At 37.4% G+C, this 12,050-nt stretch overlaps 1 protein-coding gene across 3 annotated transcripts in view; it reads left to right on the top strand.

Annotated features, from left to right (window-relative positions):
* Nucleotides 1–12,050, top strand: part of REV3L (REV3 like, DNA directed polymerase zeta catalytic subunit) — a 190,605-nt gene that overhangs the window by 160,851 nt on the left and 17,704 nt on the right. For all 3 annotated transcript variants that reach the window (XM_059083580.2, XM_067011663.1, XM_067011664.1), the window contains one exon: nt 9,129–9,238. In XM_059083580.2, coding sequence (XP_058939563.1) covers nt 9,129–9,238 — 110 coding nt within the window. The remainder of the gene's footprint in view (nt 1–9,128; nt 9,239–12,050) is intronic.

The following is a 12,050-nucleotide window of genomic DNA, read 5'->3' as shown; positions in this document are numbered from 1 at the left end:
AAACCACAGATCCAGGAAGTTCAGAGAACACCAAACAGAATAAATGCCCAAGAAACTAAAACTAGGGACATCATTTTCATACTGCAGAAAATCAACAGTAAATTTAAAATCCTGAAAGAAGCCAGAGGGAAAAAATACCTTGCTTATAGAGAAGGAAAGATAAGAATTATATCCAGCTTTTCCTCAAAAACCATTCAAGCAAGAAGAAAATGGAGTAAACTATTTAAAGTGTTAAGAGATAAAACCCTTCAACTAGAAATCTGTACCCTACAAAATTATCATTCAAAAGTGAAGAAGGGGCTTCCCTGGTGGCGCAGTGGTTGAGAATCCGCCTGCCGATGCAGGGGACACAGGTTCGTGCCCCGGTCTGGGAAGATCCCACATGCCGTGGAGCGGCTGGGCCCGTGAGCCATGGCCGCTGAGCCTGTGCGTCCGGAGCCTGTGCTCTGCAACAGGAGAGGCCACAACAGTGAGAGGCCCGAGGACCACAAAAAAAAAAAAAAGTGAAGAAGAAATTAAGATTTTTCTCAAATAAAAATTGAGGGAATCTGTTGGCAGTAGACCTGCCTTGCAAGAAATGCTAAAAGAAACTCTTCATTGAGAAGGAAAATGATAATAGGTCAGAAACCTAGATCAATACAAAAGAATGGAAGAGCATCAGAGAAGGAATAAGTAAAGGTAAAATAAACACTTTTATTTTTCTTATTCTTAATTGATCTAACAATTAATTTGTTCAAGATAATAATGGCAACAATGTATTTGATTATGTATGTTTACATACATGTATATATAAGTTAAATGAATAACAAATGGTACAAGGAATGGGAGAAAGGGATTAGGATTATTTTATTATAAAGTACCCACACTACCTATGAAGTGGTATAGTGGTTTTGAAAGTGGTATATTTTAAGTAAATATAAATATTGCAAAATTTGGGGCAACCACTATAAAAAGTTTTAAAAAATACAACTAATGTATAAGAAGGAGAGAAAATGGAATCTCATAAAATAGTCAAAACCACAAAAGGCAGTAAAAGAGTGGAAAATAAAAATGGGGACAAAAACAAAGGCAACACATAGAAAATGAAATTAGGAAGGACATAGTTGAACAACATAATCAACCGGATATAATGGACATTTATAGACTACTTCATCCAACAACAGCTGAATACATATTCTACTCAAGCTCACATGGAACATGCACCAACATAGACCACATTCTGGGCCATAAAGCACTTTAACAACTTTAAAAGAATAAATCACACAATGTCTGCTTTCAGATCACAATGGAATTAAACTAGAAATCAGTAACAGAAAGACAGCTGGAAAATCCCCCAAATACTTAGAGATTAAGCAGCATATTTCTAAATATGCTTTGACACATGTGTTATGTGTCAAAGCAAAAAAAATCTCGAGAAATTTTAAAATATTTTGAACTAAATGAAAATGAAAACACAGCTTATCACAATTTGTGGAAGTCAGCAAAAACAGTACTTAGGAAATTTATAGATTGAATGCATATATTAGTGGGAAAAAGACCTAAAAGCAATCATCAACTAAGCTTTTACCTTAGGAAACCAGAAAAGGAACAAATTAAATCCAAAGCAAGCAGAAGAAAAGAAGTAATAAAAATTACAGCACAAATCGGTGAAATTGATTTTCTCAGTTGATTTCGTGTTTTCAAAGAACCCCAAAACTAGTCTTTTGAAAAGATCAACAAAATCAATAAATCTCTAGCCAGCCTAACTAAGGAAAAAAAAAAAAGTACACAAACTGCAAATATCAGAAACAAAAGAGGGGACATCACTTCAGTTTCCATGGACGTTAAAAGGATAATAAAAGAATATTATGCACACAAATTTGATAACCTAGATGGAGTGAACCAATTACTTGAAAGACATAATCTGCCAAAACTTGTACAAGAGGAAATAGGCAATCTGAGTAGGCCTATATCTATTAAAGAAATTGAATCATTAATTAATAGCCTTCTAAAACAGAAAGCAACAGACCCAGATGGGTTCACTGCTAAATTCTACCAAACATTTATGGAAGAATTATAACATCTCTCTACAGTCTCTTTCAGAAGATGCAAGCAGAAGGAGTACTTTCTAACTCATTCTAATTACCCTAATACCAAAACCAGACAAAGACATTATAAGAAAACTACAGATCAGTATCTCTCATGAACAGAGATGTAAAAATCCTCAATGAATATTATCAAATCTAAAAATGTATAAAAACAGTTGTACACCACAACAAAGTGAGATTTATTCCAAGTATGCAAGGTTGGTTCAACATTGAAAAAATCAGCTGAGAGCCATCATTTCACATTCAGGTTAAGTAAGAAAAATCACATGATCATGTTAACATACAGAAAAGGCACTTAACAAAACCCAATACCCATTCATGATACAAACTCACAGGAGACTAGGAATAGAGGAGAACTTTGTCAGTTTGATGGAGAATATCCACCAAAAAACCTACAGTTCATATTGTACTTAACCATGAGAAACTTGAAGCTTTCTCACTAAGGTCAAGAACAAGACAAGGATGTCCCAACTCATCACTGTTTTTCACCAGCATACTAGAAGTCCTAGCTAATGCAATAAAACAGGCAAAAGGAAATAAAAGGTATGCAGATTGGGAGACTTCCCTGGTGGTCCTGTGGTTAAGACTCCACACTTCCAATGTAGGGGGTGCAGGTTCGATCCTTGGTTGGGGCACTGATCCCACATGCCGTGCCATGCAGTCAATACAATAAAAAATAAACCTTAACAATAAAAAATAAACCTTAAAAAAAAGGTATGCAGATTGGAAAGGAAGGTAAAACTGTCTTTGTTTCCAGATGACATAATCCTCTATGTAGAAAATCCCCCAAAAATGACGCACAAAAAAACCCTCCTGGAACTAATAAGCGATCATGTATCAGGGCTGCAGGATACAAGGTTAATACATAGTGTATACCAGCAATGAACAAGTGGAATTCGAAATTAAAAACACAATACCAGGGGCTTCCCTGGTGGCGCAGTGGTTGAGAGTCTGCCTGCCGATGCAGGGGAATGCAGGGGACATGGGTTCATGCCCCGGTCTGGGAAGATCCCACATGCCGTGGAGCGGCTGGGCCCGTGAGCCATGGCCACTGAACCTGCGTATCCGGAGCCTGTGCTCCGCAATGGGAGAGGCCACAACAGTGAGAGGCCCACATACCGCAAAAAAAACCCCCAAAACCCCACAATACATTGATATTAGCACCCCCCAAAATGAAATACTTTGGTATAAACCTAACAATATCTACCAGATCTATATGAGGAAAATCCCAAAACTCTGATGAAAGAAATCAAAGAACTAAATAAATGGAAAGATATTCCATGTTCCTGGTTAAGAAGACTCAGTATTGTCAAGATGTTAGTTCATCCCAAATTGACATATAGACTCAATGCAATCACAGTCAAAATCCCAGCAAGTTATTTTGTTGATATTGACAGACTGATTCTGAAGTTTACATGAAGGGGAATTCCCTGGTTGCCTAGTGGTTAGGATTTTGGGCTTTCACTGCCATAGCCTGGGTTCAATCCCTGGTTGGGGAACTGAGATTCCACAAGCTACTCAGCCAAAAAAAACACCAAAGTTTACATGAAGAGGTAAAGACTCAGAATAGCCAACATAGTATTACAGAAGAATAAAGTCAGAGGACTGACTTACTGTAAAGCTACAGTAGTCAAGGCAGTGTAGTATTGGCAAAAGAATAGACAAGTAGATCAATGGAACAGAATAGAGATTCCAAAAATAGACCCATGTAAATATAGTCAACTGATCTTTAACAGAGGAGCAAAGGCAATATAGTAGAGCAAGGACAGTGTTTTCAACAAATGGCACTGGAATAACTGGACATCCACATGCAAAAAAAATCTAGATACTAACCTTACAGCCTTCACAAAAATTAACTCAAATTGTATCAGACCTAAATATATAATGCAAAACTATAAAACTCCTAGAATAACATGAAAAAAAATCTAGATAACCTTGGATTTGGTGATGTAACACCTTGGCTTTTTAGATGTAACACCAAAGGCATGATCCATGAAAGAAAGAATTGATGAGCTGGACTTCATTAAAATTAAAATGTTCTGCTCTACAAAAGGCACTGTCAAAAAGAACAAAAAGAGGGCTTCCCTCTTTTTTCTGGTTTAGAATCCAGAATCTGCCTGCCCATGCAGAGGACACGGGTTCGAGCCCTGGTCCAGGAAGATCCCACATGCCATGGAGCAACTAAGCCCATGCGCCACAACTACTGAGCCTGAGCTCTAGAGCCCGCGAGCCACAACTGCTGAACCCATGCACCTAGAGCCTGTGCTCCACAGCAAGAGAAGCCAGTGCAATGAGAATCCCACACACTGAAACGTCGCTGCAACTAACAAAAGCCCAGCAATCACTCTCCTTGTTATTTACCCAGAGGAGTTGAAAATGTATGTTCACACAAAAACCTGCACACAGATTATCATTATAGCAGATTTATTCATAATTGCCAACATTTGGAAGCAACCAAGATGTCCTTCCATAGTGAATGGGTAAGTAAACTGTGGTACATTCAGACAGTAGACCAGTATTGAGCACTAAAAAGAAAATGAGCTGTCAAGCCACGAAAGACATGGAGGAAGACTAAATGCATATTACTAAGTGAAAGAAGCCCATCTGAAAAGGCTGCATACTGTGTGATTCCAACTATATGACATTCTAGAAAAGTCAAAACTATGGAAGCAATAAAAAGATCAGTCATTGTCAGAGTAGAGGGGAGGGGGAAAGATGAACAGTCAGAACACAGAGGATTTTTAGGGCATTGAAACTACGGTTGACTCTTGAACAACACAGGTTTGAAATGCCTGGGTCCATTTATATTTGGCTCTTTTTGAATAAATACTGTATTATAAGATGTTTATATCTAGTTTCAAGTTTGTATATTTGTAGGTAATATTAAAAAATACTTTGTCAGTCCTAGGGATTCGTATTATTTCTCACATTAGAAAAACACTCATCTAAATGACCTAATAGAAAAATTGGAAATTATTTTATTAATAATGTAGAACCAGAATAGGAAATTTTTTCTTAGGCCATTTCCACATTCCACTAATTTTTTTCCTACCTCTCAATTTAAAATTTGTTTATAAATGTATTTTGTAGCTAAATAATACAGAAATTAACATTTCTTTTAAAACTATATAAATATTTGGGGAGCGGTGGGATAAATTAGGAGTTTGGGATTAACTTATACACACTACTATATGTAAAATAGGTAAACGACAAAGATCTACTGTATACAACAGGGAACTATATTCAATATCTCATAATAACCAATAATGGAAAAGACTCTGAAAAAGAATATAGATATATAATTGAATCACTTTGCTGTATACTAAAATTAATACATTGTAAATTAACTGTACTTCAATTTTAAAATATATATGTATGTGTATATATTTTTTGTGTGTGTATATATAGATATAGATATAGATATATAGATATCCTAACCTTAGATTTGGGGGTTTTGACCTGGCAGTAGAAGTTGAGGAGTGGAGTTCTGCCAGGAAGTACGCTACTACCTAACATGTTGAAAACTGACTGCTAAGCAACATCTGCCTCCTTGACCCTGAACTTTTCAGATATTCTGAGGTTAATGACTGCAAGCTTGCGTTTGGCCCTTCTTTACGTGCCAACATCACAATTTAATAATGTTAACTTACTTATGAAGTCATTAGTGGAAAAAGAAAGGGTCTCTCGTGAACATGTCAAAAGTTACCTCCAGTGGAGTAAAAATGGAAGCTGTTGTTTTTAAAGGCAAATAGACTACTGACTATGGCCATGTGCTTTCCTTCAATGAACACACAATCAAAAATATTTGACAGTACCAGCAAGATCACATAAAATATGCTAGATCTAGACTATCAAAGAGAAGGACAAGACTTTGTAAGCAAGAATTCCTATAAGAATGCAGAGAATGAGTAATGTAGCTAATAGTTGTAGGTTAATGTCTCTGTCTCAGCTCAACACTGTCACTGATGTGTTTATTTCATAAATTAAAAATTTTATGTCTTCACATTTTTCTCCTAAACTATTTACTGTTCGTGATAAAGCTGTATATACACATACATTTATATCTGACTTTTTCAACTGGCTGTTCATTGTCTCTTTTTCTTTTCTTGTGAGATATAATTGATATAATACATTATATTAGTTTCAAGTATACAACATAATAATTCAATATTTGTATATATTGCAAAATGATCAATATCATTTAGACCACAATAAATCTAGTTAACATCCCTCACCACACAGTTATTTTTTTCTTGTGATGAGAGCTTTTAAGATCTACCCTCTTAGCAACTTTAAAATATACAATATTATTATTAACTGTAGTCACCATGCTCTACCTTACATCTCTAAGACTTATTATTGTATAACTGGAAGTTGGTACCTTTGACCACCTTCACCCATTTCCACTCCCCCTCTCCCCCGCCACCTCCTGCTTCTGGCAACCACCAGTCTGTTCTCTGTATCTATGAGTTCAGTGGGGTTTGGGGGTTTTTTTTGTTTTAGATTCCATGTATAAGTGAGATCATAAAGTATGTTTCTTTCTGTCTTACTTCACTAAGCATAATACTCTCAGCGTCCATCCATGTTGTTGCAAATGGCAAGATTACCTTCTTTTGTATGGCTAAATAATATTTCATTGTATATAAACCCCATTTTCTTTATCCATTCATCCATCAGTGGACACTTAGCTTGTTTCCATGTCTTGGCTATTATAAATAATGCTGTAGTGAACATGGGGATACAAATATCTTTTCCAGTTAGTGGAAAAAAAATTTATCCTTCAGATAAATACCCAGAAGTGGACATATGTTGTTCTACTTTTAATTTTTTGAGGAACCTCCATACTGTTCTCCATAGTGGCTGCACCAATTTACATTCCTACCAACAGTGCAGAAGCGGTTCCCTTCTCTCCACATCCTCACCAACGTTCTTTTTAGAGAATTTTTACTTTAAATATTTTTATTATGACTTTCCAGGATCCCAACCATTGCCTAAATTGTGTAATCAATTTCCTCTTTTTAAATCCAGTCTCTTGGCCCTGTAATGTTTTTCAAATTAGGAACTATGACACAAAGTAGCAGAATCAGTTTTAATGTAATTGCCACTCCTTTCTTCTCTGCCACTGCTCCCCCCCTGCCCCCGCCGTGCCCATGCCTCTAAGTCCTTCACACTGCATGGACTTCAGGGCCAGATGCAAAAGAGTTCTGACTCTTCCAGATATAGCTTAAATGGGTCAGACTAGACAGCAGGAGGCAGACATTTAGGACCAGTATATGTGTGTATTTGTATGTGTATATCTCAAAAGCATATTGGACTCTAACACTCTGTGGCTCACCCATTTAGCTATTTGCTGTCACATATTTTTATCTTGTGTGAAAGTGGCAAAAGATGACAATGAATATTTTATTCAAACTTGAATTCAATTAGGTGACATGATTTTTTTTAATGTATTAGGCTATAGTTCATATTCTCAAGGTTTTCTGATGCACTAAAGGTCTCAACAGGATTCATGATCTTAATTTAAAACCCAAATTAAGTTTCTGCTATCAGTGTTTTATTTATTCCTTTGTTCATACACTTTAATATTTCCTGTGTAAACAACTTTAAACAGCCGTTTAAAATAAGTATTATTGGGCTTCCCTGGTGGCGCAGTGGTTGAGAATCTGCCTGCCAATGCAGGGGACACGGGTTCCCGCCCCGGTCCAGGAAGATCCCACATGCCGCAGAGCGGCTGGGCCCGTGAGCCATGGCCACTGAGCCTGCGCGTCCGGAGCCTGTGCTCCGCAATGCGAGAGGCCACAGCGGTGAGAGGCCTGTGTAACGCAAAAAATTTAAAAAAATAAAAATAAAAATAAATTTTTTTAAGTAAAAAATAAAAAAATAAAATACGTATTATTCAATCCTGCATTTAGTTCAGAAAATTCAAACTTTACAGTAAAAGGGGAAAGATCATTATAAATACTGTTTGCGTCTTAACAAAAAAGAAAAAGTGCATAATTCTTATTTTAGAACTTTAAAAAGTAATGTTCCATTTATGCTGAATGGCAGTTTCCCCAACCCTTAGCTTTAATGAGTTTGATAATTGAAGCAGCAGTGCTATACTAGTCTCCTTAAGTTCTTTAACTATGAAATATAATTAGCCTGCTTCTCATATTTGTCAAGATCCACCATCTTCTTGTTTTGTCAACTTACGCCATGATCATTGTTAAAACTCAACCACTGGGCTTCCCTGGTGGCGCAGTGGTTGAGAAGTCCGCCTGCCGATGCAGGGGACATGGGTACGTGCCCCGGTCTGGGAGGATCCCACATGCCGCAGAGCGGCTGGGCCCGTGAGCCATGGCCGCTGAGCCTGCGCGTCCGGAGCCTGTGCTCCGCGATGGGAGAGGCCACAACAGTGAGAGGCCCGCGTACCGCAAAACAACAACAACAACAACAAAAACTCAATCACCAATGAAAGAACTTAGACATATATCTGCCTACTTGATTTAAACTGAACCCTTGTAATATATTTTCTATCATATAATTATGCATTTTTCCTTGTATCGATATTTAGTATCATCTAAAAAATATGTATAACCAATCACTGAGATACAAGTTCAGCATAAGCTTTACTGATACTGAAAGAAATTATCATAACACTCCAACAGAAGAATTTTGAAAGACACACATGCACGTTCATAGTGTAATTTCCTGCCTAGTTGGTTATAAAGGCATTTTAGATAGTCCTTGAATAAATAAGGCTTATTCTTCTAGGATCAAATATAGCTATGTATATAGTGCAGTCCATTGTACTCACTGATACACTCACAGGCAAGTCTGTATATTGATTGGTTTCTTTAAAATTATTCATTCATCTCATTTTCTTCTTGAGTGCTTGTAGAAAGAATGATGGCACTGGTGACTTTTGTTTTTTTTAATGTTCTTTTCTCGTTTCATTTTTAGAAATATTTAATCAATTAAAGTTAAGTATTATATATTAAAGTCTATTGTCTTACACTAAACTACATTAAGAAATTATTTTCAATGTTTTTGTACCAACAGGTTGGTGATAGTATTGTTCACAAAGCCAGAGAAACCTTGGAACAAGCTATTAAACTGGTGAATGATACCAAGAAATGGGGTGCTAGGGTTGTATATGGTGATACTGACAGGTAATGAACTTTCTGTCTTTTTGCATCTCCTCAGATATTCATTTCAGTGTTTGAAATGGCTTAAGGGTAATCCTTCCTAAAAATAGAGTTCTACCTAAGTTCTTTTCAGTCCTTATGATCTTGTGATTGGAGTTAACACAGGTCCTGTTTTACCAGATATGATCTTAAGAGATAGAAAATGTATATGACCTGAGCCACAGAGTGCAAAAATTCCCAAGGCATCCCTCCAGGTAGCCAAGTAGATAGGGATCTGTAAAAACTGTATACATAGGAGTCTAATCTGTTTAAAGAAACAGCTTTTAATGTGAAGAATCCCTCAGATAGCTGCAGCTCTCTGAATTTAAACATGTATCTTAAAATAATCAAACTGTTTTTGAAAGACAGTTGCCAAATATGTGAGTGGTTAACTTTTCACTGGGCCCCAGAATCTGTTGACCTTCTTCTATAAACAGTGCAGATTCCAGATACATTTTCCATTTGATTCCAGGGGCTCACAGATTTTCTGAAGCCCATCATCCTGAAGCCCATTCTATCCAAAGGATAGAATTGCCTTTGAATCCTGAATAACCTCAGCCTGCTTGCTTGCTTTGATATTTTTCAGGGCCCAGTTATTTATGTAACATCTTATTTATATGACTTATTAAAATTTTTCTAGAATATAGGTATTATGCAAATTTCTTAGAGTCTGAAATTTTTTTCATATTGAAGGCTTAGAGTCACAGTGTGATCATTCTAAGAGCACTTGCCTCAGGAGCTCTGATCACTTTACAGTGCAGTGGAGCAGAGATAATGCTTCTAATCACTGAAAATAGCTTCTAGGTAATCTTTAAACAGCATTTAATCTTCTTTGGTTTTTTAATGCACATACAATCAACATAATCATATTAATGCTGAATGAGGCCTTTCCTCCTATAGCAGCTGTTTCATTATCAGCAGGTGGGGATAGTTTCAAGTTATCCAGGCCCCAGTTATCCATAGTCTCTACTGTTTCCCGTCAAAAGCCACTCCTCACTTTGACTTTGGGTATTTCACTGCTCTATAAAACCACTTCTGCTGAATAGTCTAGCAAAATAAAAATTACTGAAACATAGTTTTTCACCTTGTTAGCAGAGCTCCTCACAAAATATTTAGGGAAGAGGAGAAAGTTAAACTTTAAATTGTTGAGTTTAATTCAGGGTTTAAACACGTCAGTAGTTGACAACACGCACCCAGAAGCAGAAGTTGGCGTGATTCTGACTGTAAGATTTTTAGGAATTCAAACAAACCAAAAAACACAGACTTGTCAGAGCTGGAAGAGGACTTTTAGGTCAGGAGTTTTCATGACGTGAAAGCGCTGGGAGAAAACCCTAGGGGGCACATTCTCAGATGCTACTTAAGAGCAGATTCCCCTGGAATAAGAAATTTGTCGAAGATTGCCCAACTAGTTAGCAGTGGAGCCATAAATTGGTATCTCTCTACATAAGACATCACAGGTTTTTATTATTCTAATCAAAAAAGTGTAGGGACTTCCCTGGCAGTCCAGTGGTTAAGACTCTGCACTCCCAATGCAGGGGGCACAGGTTCGATCCCTGGTTGGGGAGCTAAGATCCCATGTGCCACACAGCACAGGATAGATAGATGGAGGGAGGGAGAGAGAGAGAGAGAGAGAAGAAGGAAAAGAAAGAAATTGTATTTGCAGATTTGCAGTATCTTTTTTTTTTTTTTTGGCCGCACTGCCTGACTTGTGGGATTTTAGTTCCCTGGCCAGGGATCGAACCCAGGCCCTGGGCGGTGAGACCGCCGAGTCCTAACCACTCGACCGCCAGGGAATTCCCTGCAGTATCATTAGAGCTTTTGACTACCATTCACCATCTGATTCATTCAACAAACGTTTACTGAAATACACTGTATGAGGGCAGTTCACTCTAGGGCATGCATTCTCAATGGTAATAATTCTGCCCAGCAGCGTACAAGTTGGTCCTCGAGGAGCAAAGTACAGTGGGTTTTGGCCCCACAGAGCTCAACCCTACCCTACAACATTTTAATCCTTAGTAATTACTTTCTCTTGTTAAATTTACTTTTAACTTTTTTTTGCGGGGAGGACAATAATGGTAACATACTGAGAAGCACTGCTCTAGGGATAATAAATGTATGCTTGGTGGAGGGAAAGCGTTCTTAACCAAGAGTGAGATCTGGATTCTCTTTCTAGCTGTGCTCCTAGCTGATTGCATGGCCATCAAAAAGTTGCTTAGCCTCCCTGAGGCTATCATCAGAATGAAGGAAATCTGATACATGATGAAGAATGACCATTGCCTCCCTCCAGTTTCAGGACTGCTGACTTTATGAATCTTGGAGTCTAGCTAAGGGAGATTGGTTAACAAAGCATCAAAATTACTGTTAGAAGGGTGTTTCTCTCTCTAGAGCAGTTATGCATTATTGTCCATTTAGACGGTATAAATGTAAACACCCTGAATTTCTTTATATTGTAGTGGTTCAAACAATTATTCTATATAATAGTGGTTATCAATAATACTTATCCCACCCTAGTGGGATAGACCTACTCCCATCAGTTATTGAAGCTCTCTGTAGTAGTGATCCTCAGGCAGGGTAGGGAAGGACATTTGACAACACACATACTGCCAGGGCAGCAGAAGGGTGGTGGGGAACTAGAACAAAAATCTCTTGGGAAATTCATCTGAGTATAATTGAGAGAAGCCTCCTAGGTGATTCTAATATCCCCACTTAACTCCCCACCCCATGTGAAATGAAAATCACTGCTTTAAATGTGATCTATCAATCAAAGATAAACATTATTTAACTACATTAAAAGCAC

This window comes from Kogia breviceps, chromosome 13, assembly GCF_026419965.1.
Source record: "Kogia breviceps isolate mKogBre1 chromosome 13, mKogBre1 haplotype 1, whole genome shotgun sequence".
Lineage (NCBI taxonomy): Eukaryota > Metazoa > Chordata > Mammalia > Artiodactyla > Physeteridae > Kogia > Kogia breviceps.
Note: the sequence above shows the minus strand (reverse complement) of the source record. Positions and strands in the feature narration are given on the sequence as shown.